This window comes from Cavia porcellus, unplaced genomic scaffold (assembly GCF_034190915.1).
Source record: "Cavia porcellus strain 051 isolate PalLab524CR breed Dunkin Hartley unplaced genomic scaffold, mCavPor4.1 scaffold_21, whole genome shotgun sequence".
NCBI lineage: Eukaryota > Metazoa > Chordata > Mammalia > Rodentia > Caviidae > Cavia > Cavia porcellus.
In genome coordinates, this window is record NW_026947504.1 from 33,312,401 (window position 1) to 33,333,242 (window position 20,842).

The 20,842-nt window shown below is 36.0% G+C and overlaps 1 protein-coding gene across 3 annotated transcripts in view; it reads left to right on the forward strand.

Annotated features, from left to right (window-relative positions):
* Positions 1–20,842, forward strand: part of Cdk8 (cyclin dependent kinase 8) — a 130,463-nt gene that overhangs the window by 52,175 nt on the left and 57,446 nt on the right. For all 3 annotated transcript variants that reach the window (XM_063232541.1, XM_063232539.1, XM_063232540.1), the window contains exon 2: positions 18,786–18,861. In XM_063232541.1, coding sequence (XP_063088611.1) covers positions 18,838–18,861 — 24 coding nt within the window. In that variant the 5' untranslated portion in view covers positions 18,786–18,837. The remainder of the gene's footprint in view (positions 1–18,785; positions 18,862–20,842) is intronic.

The following is a 20,842-nucleotide window of genomic DNA, read 5'->3' on the forward strand; positions in this document are numbered from 1 at the left end:
TTGGTCTTGTGAAAGAAGCAGCAAGTGAGAAGTAAGTATTTATTTAAACAAGCAATCAAGTCATTTATGTCTCCCAAACAAAGAGAATGAGACTCAACAAAGTATCAGGAAGAACAAAAGCATGGGAGCATAAGAGACAAACTCTACACTGCACACATGTGAAACAGACCTGCATAGTTGCAGAGTTCTGTTCTGCCCCTTGGCGCCTAAAATTGTTCGTTCCATATCTGTTGGCAGACTGTCTAATGGCTGTTCACTGCAGTGAGTGACCAGAGTCACAAAGGACAGACATGCAGGAAAGAAAAGAGATAGGGAAAAGAAAAAAAAAGTGTCTTACCTTAGATAGCCATGCAATCGAAGACGCAACATAAAGTTTTGATAGGTAGAAGGGATACTGGTAAGAAAAATTTATCATTAAGAGGAATCACCAGTAAGATTTTAGGCAGATTTATCACGAGAAACTTTGGAGGCTAAAAAGAAACCAGCTTTCTCTGAAGACTTCTCTAGCAGAAAGAACTCTCCATGGGAGGACCTGAGAGAGGTTAAGACATTCTCAGATCAGTGAAAAGTAAGTTAGTTTATTACCACCAGAACTCCCCTGTAAATAGTGTGTAGGGGAGTTGTGTAGGTTGAAATGACAGGACATTACAGACAGTAACTCAAATTGAAATGAGGAAATAAAGATCTCAATAAAGATATGTATGTGGAAAGTTATAAAAGATACTATTATAACAGCAGTTTATAATGCCTCTCGTTTTTTATGTAATTTAAGGGACTACTACATTAAAAAAAAACTTTTTAACTTAAAAACTATATAACTTTGATTTGTATCGTAGTTACTTTTCTCATTACTGAGACAAAATACAGTATCAGACACCCAAAGTTAGAGGAGGAAAGGTTTGTTCCAGCTCACAGTTTGTAGAGTTTTCAGTCACTACCTCATCAGCAGCCTTTGAGCCAGGGTGGTTGGCCAGAGGACTGCAGAGGAGAAACAGTTCATGCTGTGGGCAGCAGGAAGGGAATCAGCAGCAGCAGCAGCAGCAGCAAGCCTGTCTTCTTTCTGTCCCTTTATCTTCTATCTTGAGTACATATCACCTAATCTATCATCTCCAGACACCCCACCTTATGAATGCATGAGGCTTTGGGGGGACATTTAGATATAAGCCACAATCATTTATAAATTCACATTCTGTTTTCTTCAGAATCAAGTTAAAAGACATTTATGTTAGGAGGCATGGCATGTATAAAACTGCGATAGCAACTGAGAAGGGTGGGTGTGAAGCTGTAAAGAGGGCTTTTTTTGGTATTGTATTACAATTAATATAAATTTAGGAGATTTTGATTTTCAGATGTCAAATATAATTCATGTAACCTCAATGAAAATAGCTGTGGAATATAGACAAAAGGAAATGAGAAAGAAATGTAAATACTTCATTGCAAAATATTTAAATGAAAAGTTTATAATGCAACAACCTTCTAAGGTACACAGAAACTAAATATTGTTTGGCTTGAATGTTAAATGTGTTAAACTCCAAAAGACAAAGATTTGCATAATGGGTTAAAAACAAATGATCCACTTGGAAGCTTTCTACAAGAGAGTCACTTTAGAGACAAATTGATCAAAGGTCAGTGGATGGAAGATAATTTATGTCATTACCAATCAGAAGAGTCAAGTGACTATACTAATATGACACAAAATATACTTTAAAAAGTTTACAAAGATAAAGGACATTATATGTTCATAAAAGGTTTACTAAAGGACATAACAGTTATAGACATTTACATGTTTAGTGAAAAATGATCAAAATAAATGAAACGACATGGAGAAGTGGACAGTATTTCTCTCAATAATGAATAGAGCAACAAGCAGTCGTGTGTTATTAAAAATGTGTGGTATGATATTGTATATATGTAACAGTAAAAACTATTGCTAACAGACATATGCAGAGTTCTTAGCAATAACAACATATTCATTCTCAGGTGCACATGGGACATTTCTCAAGATAGACCATATGATAATCCACAAATTAAGTTTCAGTATGTTGTGAAAAATAATGTATAAATTATAGTCTCTGATTTTATCATAGAATAAAATTAGAAACCACTAACAAGTATGAAAATTTACAAAATTTTGAAAACATTTATGAAGCAATTCATTAAAGGGAAAATTAGAGAATAAGATGAATGAAAATGATAGTGATACACTGCAGTTTGTAGGATAAAACAAAAGTAGCAGAAAGGAGCAGCAAAAGTTCAAAAAACAGCTATAAATGCCTCTTTTTAAAAATGCCCTGCTTTGTTTTAAAACAGCTTAACTTTATAACCTAAGGGACTCGAAAGAGAAGAGCCAACTAGATCCAAAGCTAGCAGAAGGAAGGAAACAAATTGAGAATAAAACGAAAAGTGAAACAAAGTTGATTTTTTTGAAAAGAACAACAGAATTAATGGGGCTTTCTGTTTGTAGACTTAGAGAAAAAGAAATAGGTAAAAGTGAATGACATATAGATATTACTACTGATTCTGTAGAAATAAAAAGGGTTGTAAAAATGTACTGTGAAAAACTACATGCCAGTAAATTGGATAACCTAAATGAAATAAATTTCTAAAAACATAAAATCTATAAAACCATGTAAGAATCAAAAAGTTTCAGTAGAAGTAAAACAGATTGGAAGGTTGAATCAGCAATGTGAAATCTCTTGATAAATAAAGATTTGATTTCTTAGGTGAAGTCTACCAAAGACTTTAAGAAGTTGTAAAATATTTCTAAAATTTTAAGAAAACATTGCAAACAAAAGGAATATTTTCTAAATCATTTTATGACTTACATTTATGATACTGAGGTAGGGAAGAACCAAGGGCAAAAATGGACCTTTCCAGATCCCACCTCCAGTTGTGCCACGCCTCCTGACAGCATATTCAGCTACTGAACTCTGATGAGTAGGGTGCCCCCATGATCCAATCATATTTCAAATACATGAGCTTTTGGGGGGTACATCTTAGCTCTCAATCACGGCAATATGGAAGTGAATCTGGGTAATAGATGTAATAGATTCAATAGTAACAGTGAAAAATCTTGGGTGTTCAGTCTCAAAGAAAAAAACCCTCTCAAAGTATAAAGAGTAAAATAAAAGATAAATAATAGCATATAGGGAGATCTTTCTCAAGTGGGAATGGGATCAAGAGAAGGAGGGGAAAGGAGAGAAACACTGGATGAAACAAAAAGGAATTAAGATGTGTTATAGACACACGTATCAACTCCACACAAAGGAGGTAAACATATATACTGTAGACATGTACTAATAAAAATTAAAAAATGAATATATATATGGAAAAAGCAGATATGTCTGTTGTGTCTAAAGACATGCAGAATACATTTTATGTAATTTCAAAACACATGCTTTGTGTCTGTTAAGTACTTAGTATCTTGACACTTCGACAATGCCGGACATACGCTATTACCAACTGTGGGAATTCCATTTCTGGCCTTTCTACAAGGAAGTCCCATTGACTCACTTGGAGTAAAATGGATATTTTGATATTTTGGATGTTTGGAAGGAAAGTATAATTCTAATAATTCTAACTAGGGAAATGACTTGAATTTTGTCTAAGAACTAGGACATCTCAGGGCATATGTCTGGTTGAGGAATTGTTTACAGAATGATTCCAACCTAGCAGATACAAAATGTTAATACTGCTATAAGACTTAAGCTTCTCCAATCGGGCATGGTCTTAAGAAATTACTGGCACCTGATGTTCTCATTCAGTGCTCATCTACTGTGAGATTTGGAGCATCTTTTCTACATTGAGTGACCATCTCTCTTCTGATAAGATGTCATATATTTGTCTAAATAAAATAAGGCTTTCATCTACCTTAATGTGTAAATGGGGTAAAGTGGTAGGTAGAGGGAGATTGTTTCAGGCAAACAAAACAGGTTTTTTGTCAGTTTTCACTCACATAAAGCATAGTTTCTGTATTTGAGACTACTGTTAGGCAGCCTGGGTGAGTTTATCCTTCCCTACTTCTTCTCCCTGTTTGTGTATTGAAAATCGAGAATTTCGTAGGTTGATACTTGCTACTTGAATCTTTAGCTGTTGACAATAACTTGCTTAGTCCAGGTACCTCCAGCCTTCATCCCCTCCAGTTTGTGCTGGGTTTTGTGATTCTTCTGAAACTTGAGCCTAATTAGGTGTTGCTAATTTTATTGTTTAACATTGTTGTGTTTGTCAGCTTTTCATCCCTGGGACAAATTCCTGACTTTGAAAGAAGTTTAGTTTGGCTCATAGTTTGAGCAACTTCAGTCCGTGGGTCACTGACTCCAAAGCAGAAACATTTTTGTGAATGGGGATGACTGAGGAAGGTTGCTTACCTTGTGGTAGCCAGAAAACAGAGATAGGTGCAAGATAGAGAGGAAGAAGCTGGGGAAAAGAATACATGATTCAAAAAATATATATAACTGAGCTAGCATAGTGCCTGCCTGCCTGGCAAGTGTGAGATTCTGAGTTTGATTCTTGGTACAAAAGATACACACACACACACACACACACACACACACACACACACACACATATCTTCATATATGTGAATTGTTCTGAAATAACTTGCTTACTCCAACCAGGCCCCACATCGTATAGTGTATTCAGCTACAAGCTCATCAGTGGATTGATCCAGGGGTCCACAAACCTTGTGCTACAGAACATTATCAGTCTGGGACCTATTACAAGCAGTCCATAAAGCAGTAGAAAACCATTTTCCTATCATTTGCATGGGCAACATTAGATCCTTACAGTGGTCCAAATGCTTCTGTGACCTGTGTATGAGAGGGATCGAGGTTGCACACTTCTTGGGAGAATCTAATACTGAGTGATCTGAGGTGAACCTGGAGATGGTAGCACTGGGAAGTAGCTGCAGATAAACTTAGCAAGAGGTTTGACTGCATAGTGATCATAAAATATCAATTGTTTACAGACGCGTAAAAATTCTGTTAGTGAATTCGCATGTGACAAGCCGCACCTGGTTGCTGGCATTGTAGCAGCTAGTGAGTTGATGTACTTTAGTTGTGCAGCTGCATCTGGTGGGAGACTTTTAAGTCAAAATCATTTATTTTAGTCCATGCATGGCCCACCTACTATAGTATTTATCACCTCTTGCTTACTTACACACACATGCACACAGACATTCATCTTTGGAAAAATTGTCTTCTATGAAACTCATCCCTGGTGCCAAAACATCACTAGATTAATCCATTGATCAGATTGATCCCTTATCATTTAATTACCTTGCAAAAGCATATTTCTGAACACACAGTCCTCTAGGGGATATTTTAAACCTAAAACAGCAGCTTTTAAATATCTAACTTATTTGAAAGCTTGATGCATTTTATGTTTTTGGCATTTTCGACATTAACCTTCAATACTTGGTGATCCATTTTTGGAATGCCCATAACAAGGTAACATAATGAAATGTGTTTTCTTCAAATTCTTGTCCCTTGAAGTTTTCTAGGTAACATAAATTACATATGAAAATTCAAAATACTTTAGTCTTTGGCATAAATGGACTAACTCCTCTTGTTATCATACTGCCCCTAGAAGTCAAGAAATTCTTTGCATTTAGATAGTGCTAATTCCATATAATAAGTTGTTTCGGGGTAATACATAGAATTGGGTTAAAAATGCTATGGAGTACTTAATCCTCAGTTCTGAAGTCTGAGAAGTGTTAAGATCAATGTGGTGGCCCATATAGTTCCTGCTGATTGATTGCTTCTTGGCTTGCAGATGCCTGGCTGCTGCTCTCTGTATTTTTTACCTGGTGTTGAAAGAGACCACAAACAAGTGGTCATCTTTTAATACCCCTGAGGGTCAGTCCCACCTTCATATCATTTTGACTTAATTACCTTTCAAGTGCTGATCACCAAATATCGTACCATCACATTGGGTGTTAGGACTTGAGCCGGATGAGTTTAAGGGCACGCAGTGCAGTCCATAGCATTGATTGCTTGTCTTCTACTGTAATAGGCCTTACTTTTTATGCAGTGTATGTCATTTCAGCTCACTTTTCCACTCAAATATCTTTATTTGCAAGCTTGTATCCATGAAAAGGTTTTTAAATATTTATGTAGGAGGTGCAGTTTTTCTTCTGTTTATGATTCCAGTTCATTTCTTTAGATTATGCCTTTCTTTATATTCTTATACTACTGTTCTTGTCTATTCATTGTGATGTACAGCTAGAATGCCTCTTGTCTTTAATAAACGTTATTGTTTGTAGCTATTTGAAACTTTTCCTGCTGTATACAATCAGGAAAGGCATTGCTGGCATATGAAATATACATACCACTGTATTAGAGTAGTCCCTAAAATGTTGGCACTAGTTTGTACTCCTGGTAGCAGTACATGGCAGCTTCTAATCTACCATATTTTTACCAGTTTAGTTGAGAACCATTAAATAATGTTAAATGTTAGTCTTAAAAGATACTGGAAATAAATGTAGAATGTAAGAACAAGAATGTAAATTTTCTTAAGTAGAAAAACGTCAGATTTTTGTATGTTTATTCAGGTTTAACATTTTGTTAACTAATGGTACAATAAAGCCTCTCCATGTGAGGTAGAGTAATAATGTAATGATTTTACATCTCATCCTGTTTACTTTTTTCAGCAATGAACATTCATGATAATCTTTTCAATTCCTGAGTGTTGTTGATGGCTAGAAAGTGATTAGGTGACTATATTTGTCAGAAAGGTAGTATTTTGAAAGGTGAATTAAGGAAAGGTATTTTTAGGACGTCACAGTACATCACTCCTAAGTACTTATGATAGTAACACTTAAAGCGTGATGTGGACATTTGTGTGATGTTTGGGTCATTCATATGCCTGAGTTTAATAGATTTCTTTTTAAAAGAAGGTATGTTTTCAGATCAAGTAGAAATAATTTAGAGACAGGTGTGTGAAAAAACACGAGAGCTCAACTATAAAAAAATTGTATATTTCTATTTTTAGTGTTGTCTTTTGCTTCTGAATTTTAAGGAAAAAAATGATTATAAATGACCAGTGTCAAAATTCTTTTCTTGAAGTGAATATGCAGTGACTATACAATGGTTTATTCTTAGTAGACCTGTTTTAAAAAATGAGACTTTAGGAAAATGATTTTTAAAAATTGACGTATAAATGTTTTTATGGAAAATTTCCTATTTCTGGTTGTCTGGTGATGTGTTATAATTTTTTAACTAAACAAACAAGAAAAAGAAGTCAAGAATTTCTTTACTTTCAATACAAATATTTCTAAAGGTCGGTATAGCTGTTTCTCCAAACAAGGCAAAGAAGAATTTAAAGTATGAGTGCTCACGAATGGCGTGAATTTCATGAGATATGGTAGATGAAATTACTTACTGCTAGGTTTACAAGCAGCTTTCTTACTTGCAGCTTGGCATCTGGAGCTGACAAGAAATTTGAAAGCTCCTTTTAGATTTGTTCACTGCCCAGTCTCAGGGACAACTGTGCCAAGCATAGGAACTACATCCCAAATTGTCAGGAAATTTCCTCTGACCTAGAATTAATAGTTCTAGCAATCTGAAGGTGACTATCTTATTAGCAAAAAGTTAACTTGTGGTTTTCATTTATCAGAATTATCAATATATATGCGTACTTCTGCACTCTGTTTGAGGGCAGGAGATGTGACGCAGGGCTGGGACTCTGCAGTTACAGTGTCACCTTGGGCAGTAATTTGTTTTCCTTTTGGGGTTGCTCCTGGTTACTGATCTACTAGGGATGTCATAATTTGATTATCAGTAGTGCTTTTTTCTACTTATGAGTCCCTCTAGTCAAATTCAGCATTTCAAATCATTGTTCTGTGAAATTAATCAGATGTTTGACCTTGTTAAAATTCCATTGATTAGAAATTTATTCAGAAAATCAATCTATGGTTGGACTGAGGTCAGTTCTTTACATAAACCTTTATTTTTAAGGTTAGCTAGTTGAAGCAAAACATGTCTCTGTACATTTGAGACTTTGCGGATCATATTTGAATCCTGCAACACTGGCAAATATTAAGAGAGTGTTAACAGAGTTTGTAATCCACTTCTAAATAAAAATGCAAGATCCCCAAGTGTGGTTTTAATATCAGCACATAACTTTCCTTAAGTGTCACATCATGAGGCTTTCTGTCCTGTTAAATTTTTTAGTTTATTATTTAAAGAGTTGTTTAGTAGTCAAGTGTAACGCCCATAAATCTACAGTGAGTTGAATTGCCTTCAAAAGAAAGTTACTATAATCTCAGCCATTTGTTCAAGTGCATATTTTAGTGAAATCTTGAGCAAATTGTAACCTGGTGTTAGATTCATATTATAGACTCACAGAACAGGGTTGTAAATAGGAGTCTTATGGGTATCCTTGTGAAAGGTAACAAATGTCTCAAAGGTCAGAAACATAAATCAGCAGAGAGAAAAGAAAATAGCTTAGAATATAAAAAACAAGAGCATGCAAATTGAAACATGATAATCATTGGTTTTGGCCATGTAAGTCAGGTTCTTTGGGTCCTAGGTAGAAGCTGCCTCTTTTATGCTGCTTGATCCAAGGTTTTGAATGGAAACATTACCTTTCTCTAAGATGATTATCTTCCAAAAGATTCTTGAGAATGCCTTCTTGAGATCTCTTGCTTCGACAGTCTTTCAGTAATTTGAGAGTGTGTTGTGTCACTGTAGTTAGGAGCTATGGAGTGTTACTATTGTATTAGTTCACAACAGAATTTGGCAGGTCATTTCTATGAAGTATTCAATTACATTCTTTTTCCAGTGATGATTCACAATAGCCAGTCACCTAATCCGCAGAGTATGTATACCTTAGTAAGAATCTGTTAAGAGGAGGTAATTCTTTCTGCTAGTGATTGGTGTAAGTCTGGAAAATTAAAATATTAACCAGAATTACTAGAATGGAAAAGAATGGAACATTTATTGACCTGTGATACACAGTCGATTCATAAAAAAATCAGTCATTAATTATCTAGGGAGTTATTGAAACATAAAATCAAAAATTAATCTGAAATATTGTGTCAGATTTTTATTTGAGCACTAAATAGTCTGCCTTTCTCAACTTAAAAGTATATAATTATTGAACATATATTTAGTAATATATTTTATTTACATTTTACTAATTTATAGAGCCTGAACTTCTCTTTTGATTTGATAGACAAATCAGTTTTGAATTAAATAACATTTGCAGAATGTTGACCAAATTAATTATTTCCATTAGATTTCTTTTTTTTGTACCAGGGATCGAACTCACAGCCTTGCACTTTCTAGGCAGCACTTACACCACTGAGCTAATTACCCAGCCCATACATTTCCTTTTTTAAAGGGAAGGAGATCTTGATGTTACCTGCTACCCATTCAGGAAATTCAAATTTTTAGGTGCAAAATACATCTTAACCAATTTTATTACTCTGAATTAGGACCTAAGCTCACAAAAGACAAAAATTAAGAGAAGTTTTAAATTATATCCTATAGCATGATGTCCATAGGCATTAATTAAGAAACCATTCCAGGGAATATCTGGAAATGTAGCAGCAATAAGAACAGCAGTGGTTTGGACCTTTGTTTGAAATGAAGAACTTTTATTAAAAGTGATTGGAAACATGATTGAGGATATATGTAGTGAGCATTGCCTTTTTTGAATATATTCATTCTTTAGGTGAGAGTACTGAGTTCATTGAAAGTACCACACCAAAGCAAGTTAAAGTGTTCAGTTTATATCTCCAAAACATTGGGGCAAATTTATTATCTGTGTAATCACTAAGATTTATTCCCTAGTTTGAGCATTCTAAAAAACCTTTGCCCCTCAGTAACCATTATATCTCAGCATTGTTTACAGTGACATAATTAAGACAAATCTTAAATTTAACACTAGTCTTTATGTAATTCACAAATTTTGGTGTACAGCTATGTGGTGACTAGTTTGGCTGCTTTGTTTTTTATAGCATGACTTTTTCCCTGAAGAGAGTAGTATACCGATTTACATTCTGGCTCAAGGTCCTTAATGCTTTTACAGAATTTTTTCCAATCCTACATGGAATTTAAAGTGCCAAATCATATCTGTTGACAATGTAATCAATATTTAATAGTTTTATACAATGTAAAACTAGTCAGATACTTCTGGCTTCTAAACGTGCTTAAAAGACTAAAGATCTCTGGATTATTGATCCTTTGTAAGTGACTTGTTGCCTTTCCATATGGGAATTTGTAAAGTGTTCAGTTTGCCTCTACATTTCTGAAGCACCTAAGTATTTGTCTTGGGCACATCTGTTTTCACCCATTTGTGAAAGGAACTTTGTGGGCCCTTTCAATTTTATAAATTATGTCTTTCAGTGTGAGAGATTTCTTTCAATTATTTTATGAGTTTCCTTCATTTATTTTTTGCTTTTTCTGGAGCTCCTAATTGTGTATTGGGTATCGTAGACTGCTCTGTGGATTTCTATATTTTACATTCACATTTATCTCACTTTGTTTTTCTGGTCTGTTTCATGAGACATCTCATCCCTTTTTATCTTTCATCTAGCCAAATCTTCCAAACTTACATTTTCAGTTCTCTGCTTTGGTGGATTTTATTGTATAAATCTAACTGGTTCTAAGCTTTTATCACTCTCAGCTCTGATTGTTTTCTTGAATCCTGTTAATCAGTTGTTTGTCCATTTTCTATTTATGTTACTCAGCTTTCCATGGTTATTAAAACATGCTCTAGCAAAACACCTTAGAGGAGAATAACTTTATTTGGGGTCATAGTTTCATTAGTTTCTGTACAGGGTTATTTGACTCCATCATTCTGGGCCAGAAATGTGGCAAAGGATTAAGGGGAGCAAAAGCTGTTCACCTCATGGCAGTTAGGAGCAGGTTAGAGAGATAGCTGTCGCTGGGGGACAGCTTCTTCCTCCCACTTTTGTTTCCATGGTTATTAAAACATGCTCTAGCAAAACACCTTAGAGAAGAATAACTTTATTTGGGGTCATAGTTTCATTAGTTTCTGTACAGGGTTATTTGACTCCATCATTCTGGGCCAGAAATGTGGCAAAGGATTAAGCGGAGCAAAAGCTGTTCACCTCATGGCAGTTAGGAGCAGGTTAGAGAGACAGCTGTCGCTGGGGGACAGCTTCTTCCTCCCACTTTTGTTCCTTCTTGGTGCCCAGCCTGTTGGGTAGTCTTGCCCACATTCAGGGCAGACCTTCCGCCTGATTTTTTGCTCCACGTGCCACTCATTTCTGGAAACACTGTTAACAGACACATCTAGAAGCGTTCTTTACTCATTTCCCAGTCCAAGTGGATAATCAAGATCAACCATCATACCAATTTGTGATAGCTTTCTTGTCTTGCTTTTTCATCCTTACGGGTTTTTAAAAAATTCTTTTTATCATAGTTTACAAGTTTAGGAGATAGTAAAGCTTTGTAAGTATGTTCAATACAGTCTTTTACTGAAATACTACCCAGTTTTAAAACTTAATATTTTCATTTTACTTATCCCATGTTTCAAAAAATATTCAACTTGATTTCCTCTTACGTTAGTCTTCTCACATACCACATTTCCTTTCAACTTTTTGTTTTTTTTAATTGAAGTTTTTTGAGGGTCAACCTTATGGTTTTTAAAAATGTAACATGTTAGCTTTCTTTACTATAACAAATACTGAGATAAACTTATAATGAGAAAGGATTTAATTCGGCCCATAGTTTTGAAAGTTTCCATTGATAATCTGTTGGTTTAGTTGCTTTGGGCTTGTGAGGGTCATTTATGATGGAAGCACTTGGTGGAACAGTCCATTAACCTTGAATTAGAATGTGTAATAGGAACAGGAAGAGTCCCCTAGTCTCCTCCAAGGGCTCGTCCCCGGTAATTAGAGGACCTCATACAAGGCCATGCCTCTTAAAAGGTTTGATCACTCTCTAGGTCCAGTAGTACTAATGGCTAAGGACCAAGTTTTTAACATGTATCTTTAGGGCATATTTAAGGTTCAAACTGTGACATGTAATATTGTCTTCTCATGTTCATCATATATGTAGTTTGGAGACAAGTGACATAGACAACCTCTTCTAGACTTACCTGTTTTATTCCTAAAATCTCCTTTGTTGTCAGGCCTGGTCCCAGTTATCATTTCTTTGTGACTTTCTTTTAACATTCCATATCCATGCTTCTGTAGCTACTTAACATCTGTGCTGGTCCACTTTATCCATTGGGATATCTTGTAAAGCTACTGATTTCTCTCATCAATACCTTTCTCTCTTCTTGACAAACTTCTATAAATTTTTAAGAGTTTAGATTATAGTAAACTTTCTGTTGTTTCACTGTACAGGTGTATAGTTGACATTGGAACAATGTGGGGCTTGGTATCTTATACAACTTTTCAATTGGAAATCTGAGTGTAACTTTTGACTCCCTGAAAAAGAAGCAAGTGGTGGCTATACAGTTCTTACAGTAATGCCGTATGTATCACAGTTGTTTATGTAGTTAGGATTTAATACCACATCTTTACATTCATTTATATTTCTCTTTGCTGTGACTAGTTCCATGTACAGTCTCTGTGTAAGTTTTTATAATACAGTAAGTCGTAGAGGGGACAAATCGTGGAAGAAGTTAGTATGTCTGCTAAACAGTTATGCTGCTATGTGCTTACTGTGCAGTGTGATAGTATATAGTGGTGCAGTGCTCAGTCAGAGCCCAGGAAGTTCAGATGCAATAGGAAAAGCCGTGTTGATGTGGAGGAGACTGCAAAGAGGTGCAAAGCGATAATCATGGACAAAAGTGAAAATAATTAAGATTAGACCAAGGTGAAACGATTGACATCACTCATCCCCCCCCCCCCGTACTGGGGATCTAACTCACGACCGCCTGCTTGCAGGGCAGGTGCTCATGCCGCTGAGCTAAATCCCCAGCCCCTGTTTCTTTTCTTTTCTTTTTTTTTTTTTTCTTTTGACATCACTCATTCTTATAACACAAATCAGTCAACCATCGGCACATTTCTAAAGAGCAAGGTTAAGAACATGGAATATGTGAAATCTGTGCCAGTGAATTCAAAATAATATCCAAAAAGCATGGTAAAGTGATAGACGAGATGGAGAAACTTCTCAGAGTGTGGAGTCAACATTAGCATTGAGCCGCTCTCAGTTTAATGTTTACTTAAGAAAAAGCTAAAAGCCTACATGAAGACCTAAGGAAAAAAGTGAACAGGGTCATCTTTTACTGCTGGCCATGGGTAGTGTAACAGATTTAAGGCTAGCCCAGCCTGAGACTGCAAGTGCAGATAGCACAGCCAACCAAGAATTTTCAACGAAACTTAGAGAAGTTATTGATGAAGGTGCTTATTTACCACAACAGGTTTTACCACAACAGGACTATCCTAGAAGTGGATGCCAAAATGAAGCTGCATCAGTAAAACGGAAAAGTAGATAAAGGCTTCAAAGCAGCAAAGGACAGACTTAGTCTGATACTTGGTGCCAATACTTCCAGCAGTCTGAAACTAAGACCCTAACCCTCGGAATCAGAGCCAAGGGCCCTCTCCTTTTTGTGTGGAAGAGTAATTCCAAAGTTGGATTGCCCATGCCATTTTCCAGGACTGTTTTTTTCACCACTTTATCGCAGAGATAGAGACATTGTTTGGAGAAAGATACTCCATTCAATGTTGTTTTGCTGCTTTACACAGCACCAGGTCCCCCCAGTCATTCATGAATGACTTATCCCAGCATCAGAGTAGTGTATCTGCCACGGAATACTATGGTGCTTGTTGTGGCTTATGTCTGGGTTTTGTCCCAAAGCCTCATGTAGTCATAGGTAGGGCTTTTCAGAGGTGACAGCATCTGGAGCATGTGATGCTGAGATAGTGTGATTACTTAGTCCACTGGTTTGGCATAGTTCTGGGTGTGAACAATGAAAAGGCCCACCCTGAATGTGAGTGATACCTGTCCTACAGCCCAGTGGAGAGAACGTAAGGGACAGAAAGGAGGCTGCTGTTGTCTCTGCTGTTTGTTGCTTGCTGCTGCTTTGTGACGTTGCTTGCCTTCTACTCACCATGGACTGTTTCTCCTTTGCTATGCTCCTCTGCCTGCCAACCTGCCTTGGAGCCAGCCAAGTATGAACTCTGAGCTACAATAAACCTTTCCTCCTTTAACTTTGGGTGTTGGTTACTTTGTCTCAGCAATGAAAAAAGTTAAACATCTCTCACCCTGTGTATGGACTAAGAAATTATTGTGACTTTCAAGAAATATTGTTTACATCACACTTTCATTAGGCAGAGAAGGCAATTGATGAAAACTTTGGAAGGACTATAACATCCACAAGGTTGTAAAAATCATACATTTGCGTGGCGAGAGGCTTTGTAGGGTTTGGAAAACCTTTGTCCACTGTTCATTCATGCAATTGATGGACTTGAGATGGGTAAGGAGTCTAGGGAGGTCTTCAGTGTCTTAGGGACCCTTAGCAAGAAGCTGGAGAAAGACTTCACTGAGCTCCTTGCTGTGCAACATGAGCTGACTGATGAGCACCTGATGGTGTGAGAGACCCAGTGAAAAGAGGAAAAACCAAGAAGAAGAAGGTACTGAAGTACCAAAGGGATTCACAACACAGAAAATGATGGGGAATTTTCTTTAATTCAAGAGGCTCTGTTAGTTTTTGAGGCATAGGACCCCAGTGTAGAATGGCACACAAAGGTTGTGGTAGCCGCTCAGAATGCCACCCAGGGCTAGAGTCATCTGTGATAAGAAAAAGAGCCACTGCTCAGATATCACTGGATCATTTTTTCCAGAGTATAGACACAAAGTTGCATCCATCAAAAAACCCATCTCGTGAACATCAGGTGCAAGTGAAATTCCATCTTGTCCTCCATCTCCTGTTGCTGATGCTCCCTCAGCTGCACTGTCTTCCCGTAACCTCATTCTTCCTCTTGGTAGCTGTCTTCTTTTCAGTGCACTCTATGGAGTCCCCTCCATTACAGGGCTTATGCTGAACTGTACTACCATTTTAAGGTAACTGTAAAAGTAAAAATAGTTTACAGTGTTGTTGTGTGTGTGTTTGGCTTTTTTTTTTTTAATGCTTTGCATTGTATATTTGTGTTATGGACTCACTTTGTTGGACTCATAAACAAATCTGACTTACGTTCTCCCAGAGTGGAACTTATTCATAAGTCCAACACTTATTGTAGATTTGTGTATATTTTATGATAATAAATGATAAGCTGGACTAGTATTTGTGTATTATAGATCATTTTCATCTTCTGTATCACTTTTACTAAAAATGTGTGGTTGGATAAAGAAATAAACCTATTTTGTAAGTCACAGAGTACTATTGTATAATGGTGGTGTTTACATTTTCAGGAGGTGGTTTCCTTTTTCCTTGTTGTGTGTTATTTTTCAGTACTATAAAGTAAGAAAGAATTACTTGGCTGAGAAGAGTGACTGATTGACATGTAGTATTTTTTTAGTTCATTGAGTTGTATTTTAGAAACTTGACCATTTTAAATTAATAAAGGTGGTGCGTGTTAAGGAGTTTGAATGGATGAGCCTTTGGTTTAATTTAATATTTACATTCTCATCATGTACTCCTTGGAGAGCTCAAGTGTAGACTGTTCATTTTGTATAGTAGATATAGTACAATGGGTTATACTAGTGACTAGCCATCTGTTTAAATCCATACATATGGAGGTGTTTAAAACTTAGTTGTGTTTTTCTATATCCTTAACTTCCTCTTTAGGGCCTTTCAAAAATCATTCAGACTTAGCTTTATTTATAGATTATCTTTTTCATATAAGAAGTGACCATGCTGCTTTACTACAAAGTATATTATAAAACTGATTGTTCCCCCAAGGGAATAATGTTGTAATTGGAATTACATTTAATTTATTGAATCAAACCTGTGTTGTACCCAAACCCATCACTTATAAACCTTCCTTTTGGTTTAAAACCTCATCTCCAATTTCAGAAAAACACAGAAGTCATGAAAAAGGGAACTCGCCCAACTTTTTGCCTCTGGCAGCTTCTTTCCAGTAGTCTCATCATTTTTTCTGTCTTTTTATTACAATGGGGGTATGTTTCTCTTTTTCATTTTCACTGTTGTTTGCCCCCACCCCTGTGTTCAGGTCTTTGCTGTGTTAAATACCTGCCCATCCCTAGCTCCTTTTCTCTGGGTTATTCCTGTTAGTGCAAATTCTTTCAGATTTTTTTTTTTAACCATCGGCGTTGATGGCATTACTGCCTTATTTTCTTTATTTCAAGCAATTAGTTTGCAAACAAGTATCTGTATGAATTGTCTCATTACTTAGCTCCCATTCATTCTTCATCCTTTTGCAGTTTACACACTACCACTATATCACCTCAAACGTTTTTTGTCTAGTACACTAACCATTGGTAGTTTCATTGTTGCTAAGTTTAATAGATAATTCTCAGTCCTTTACTTAACAGATCTCTGCAACTGTTTACTACTCTGCCATTTTTGAAAATCATTTTTCTTAACATTGTTTCTCTTTGGTCTCATTGCATTTACTCGCAAGGCTTGAGTTATTTGTGTATATTCCTGTTATGGTAAACTTAGCATACATATATCATCATTCAGCTCTCTTGAGATTAAGATGTGTTTCATTCAACATCTCATCAGCCATGCTTACCTAGATCACTCATTCCTAAAACTCATTCCTAAAACTCAACCTTCACCAAAGGGAAGTATTTTCTTCCTGTTTCCCCAAACCATTTTCTCCTGCTGATTTTCTTATTTCAATGACTAATGCTGCCATTCACTTGTTGCTGGGGTTGGAAATCATTATCTTTGACTCCGCCTACTTCTTTACACTAAGTCAGTTACCAAGTGCCAATTAGTTCAGCCTTATTTCTTTCCACTCTCTTTACTCTCTGCACTAATCACCATTCTACAGTAAACATCATCATTGGTCACTGAATAGTTTTAATAGTACTTACTTTTTTTTTTTTTGGTATGGGCAGTTGAATTCACGACCTCACATTTGCTAGGCTGAGCTAAATCCCCAGCCCCAATACTAATTGCTTTAACTATTCTTTCTGCCTCTGTCTTTTTAATTTCCTCTGAGCATCCACAAGGCAGCCAAAGATCTATTTCCCATGTAAAATATAATTGATCCTCTAACAAAAAAATTTAAAGGACCCCTTACTATTATTTTTGTAGTAAAAACTTTCGGTTTCTGGTTCCTGATTTTATCCCCAGCCTCATCATCTTCATTTATGTAATGCAACTATTCTTTCTTAAATATTTTATTTTCTCTCACCTCACATACTTTCTCACTGACAGAGTTGTGCTCAAAGTGTGATTTGAGAACACCTAGGTGTTCTGAGATCCTTTCAGAGGTTTAAAAAAAAAATAACTCACAATAGTGCTATGACATTAATTAATCACGTTTATTTTCATGAAATGGCACGACACCATTGCTCTGATGGCATATGCATATGGGCTTTGTATTCTTGCCTTTTAAAAGTTTCTTTGTTTAAATTCTAATAGGGTAGGTATTGATAATAAAAACTCTTTAGAATCCTGAAGAGAGTAAAGGGTCTGAGTCCAAAAAGCTTGAGAACAATCATTCATTCTTCAGTTAGATACTTCTTTTTACCTTTGGAGGTTTAGAGTAGGAAAATTTATTGATGAGCAGGAATGGGGAATTGTAGTAACTCCTGAGAGACAGGAGGGGTCCCATATGGGTTGCCAACCAGCCCACCCTTCAAAGGAAATTTTATAGAGCAAAATTATGAGACAGGTACAATGTGGGTCAAAATTATGATCACCAATAAGATTGCAAGTATACTTCCTTAGATAATACTGATCCAATGGTAGCAAGGGTAGGTGAATGACATCATTAACCTTGGTAAAAAATCTATAGTTTTGACCTTGTTTTTAATCTTACCAGTCTTAATCTTAGTCCTAGTCTTAGGTGGGCGAGGTTGGTTTACGCACAATGAGATAATGGGAGATCTCAAAAGGGTGAAGCCAACCTCCATTCATCACTTCCATACGTAAAACTAGCTATTGTGACAGATACTTCTTAGAGGTCTTTACTCAAGTCTTCCACAAGAGGAAACTGAGTAACCTTCTTTGGTTTATAGTTACCCTAGTGTAGCACTAATCGTACTGCATTAAGGCAGATTAGTTGTTCATGTAGGCCAGTAGACACAAGAAAATTTCCTGAAAGACAAACTCCTCCTGTATCCCAATACCTAGCATAGTTCTGGATACATAGTAAATGCTTAATACATGGATGTTGAGTGAATACCTCTTGTAATTACTTGAGGCTAGCCTAAGTAATTCATTTTCAGTTTGTAATCATTATATTTTAAAAATTATAGCCATTTTGGGGCTGGGAATTTAGCTCCTGCCTTGCAAGCAGACAGTCGTGAGTTCGATCCCTGGTACCAATAAAAAAGAAAAAGACAAAAAAAAAAATTATAGCCATTTTGTGTTTTAGTGATGCATTCTTACCTCTTTCAACTTACTGATACCTGAGTTGGTGTATGTAGAGAAATATGTATATTAGACTAAAAGAAACCTGTTACTAGAAGTCTAGAGTTTTGTGTGAATCTATCTTCCATAAATAACTGTGGAGCCTTGGACAAATCTTTATCCCTTTGAAGCTAGCTTCCCTCTTTAAATAATGGAAGTAGCACCTGTTATGTAAATAATTTTCCTGTATTGCATTATGTGATCATGTGTGAAAGGTATTGAATGTGTATTAAACATGCAACTTAATTTATATTTGCTTGATTAAAATGCACATATAGATTTATCTGCATATTAAAATAACTTTATTTTTACAGGAAAGATGATAAAGACTATGCTTTAAAACAAATAGAAGGAACTGGGATCTCTATGTCGGCATGTAGAGAAATAGCAGTAAGTAAAGCTCTTTATTATCAATTTTAAGGGTCAACTGTATTGGTCTTTGTTACATTTCCCACATTAATTGAAAGCTAATGAATACTTTTTATGTCAAACATTTATGGGAAAAATTGTTTCTTTTTGTTTATTACTTTTTTGAGGCAAGGTCTTGCTGTATAGTCTAGGTTGGTCTCAAACTCATTATGTAGTCCAGGCTGCCCCCAAATTCATGGCAATCATCCTATCTGAGCCTCCTGAGTGCTGAATTCACAGGTGTGTGTGCCACACCTGGCTTTGTTTTTCTAAGGAGAAATAAAATACATCCAATATTTCTAGCAAAAAGTTCTGGTTAAATTAATTTACTTGTGGTAAAGTTAATATTGAATATGTTAATATGAATAGGTTTATATGGATATGTATGTTATCCAATATTAATAGTAGTTGAGGTTCTAGTTGTTATTTCATTTGGGTCAGTAGAAGTATTAACATGTATAAAATTAATGTTTCTTTTTTAATAAGTACTTTTCTCTCATTGCTGGGACAGATTACCTGATACCCAAAATGAATGAAGGAAAAGTTTATAGCTGACTGTTTGTGGAGGTTTCAGCTGGCCCCAAGGCAAGGCGGCATGGCATTGGGGCAACACTTAAACGCAACAGCCAGCAAAAGCAACCAGAGCAAAAAGAGTAGGGAAGCAAGCCTCTTTTCCTTATATTGTATGCAAGCCACCCTGCCCCCAGGATGGGCGTAATGCTTAAGCTCCCTCTGTGCCCTCCTCTTACACAGGCTGAGGATATTTACAAAATAAGAATCTTGGCTCTTGGGGGCTGGGGATTTAGCTCAGTGGCATAAGCGCCTGCCGTCGTGAGTTCGATCTCTGGTACCCAGAAAAACGAAAAAGACCAAAAAAAAAAAAAGAATCTTGGCTCCCTGCTGAGTCTCTTAGTTAAATTTCTAAACTTCTCAAGTTGTCACAATGTATCAATCATAACAGATTGGATTAATATCATTAGTTTTGCAAATTAAAATAAGATACTATTTGATTATTATTGTATTTGTTCATTTGAGTATGTAAAAATTTATTCCTTTTTCTTTTGGAAGTATAGCTTTCAATATGGTAATTGGAACTTCATTTTTATTCCAAAGGGAAATATTCTTCATGTTAATGCATTACTTAATCTTTATGAATGCATTTAAACTGAGCATTGCTTCCTTGAAAGATTCAGTTTTTACTGCAATAAAATACGGGTCTAAATTTGTTTTTTCTGACTTTAATCAGACTATTCTAGGATTATATACTGTAACCTTTGTTTTTGTTGTTCTCAGTCCTTCTGTCTACTTATCGAGGCGGGGCTTTTATGGCCTGAAATATTAATATAAGTAATTCTTCTCATTCAACAGATTGTGTGACAGTGAGCCTTGAAATGACAGTCATTCATTGTGTACCATGTTGATTGGGACAATGATTAGATTAGGAAGAGTAAAGAAACAGAACAAAGTGAGGCCTCTAACTATTTATTTACTCTGTGCTGAGAGAAAGGAGATTCATTCCCTAATTTTACAATACAAGGGACCAATGCCATGATACATGTGTATGGGAATAAGAGAAAAGTATACATATAGAGTGAAGAATGAAAGAAAAAGTTTGGGGGATCGTATGAGAACCACTTCCATGAGGGAGAAAATGGAGTGACAGGAAGGATATTTTTAGCGAAAAGTGTACTGTGTTGGAAAGATGCATTGAAATTATTGTAACTGATATATTTTTGTGCTGTTGAATTTGGAACAAGATGTCTACACTACCAGTTCTTCTCCAACCACTATTCTGTATATACAAATTAGTTTTAAAAGAATTAAAATCGATTAAATTATGGCCAGTGATATTGGAAGTTAGGAAAGCGATCGTCCTTGGAGGGAACAGAGAGTGACAAGAAATGGTACAGGGAGTTAGTCAAGTTCTGTTTTGACCCTTCTCTGGATCTAGTTCTAAGGAGTA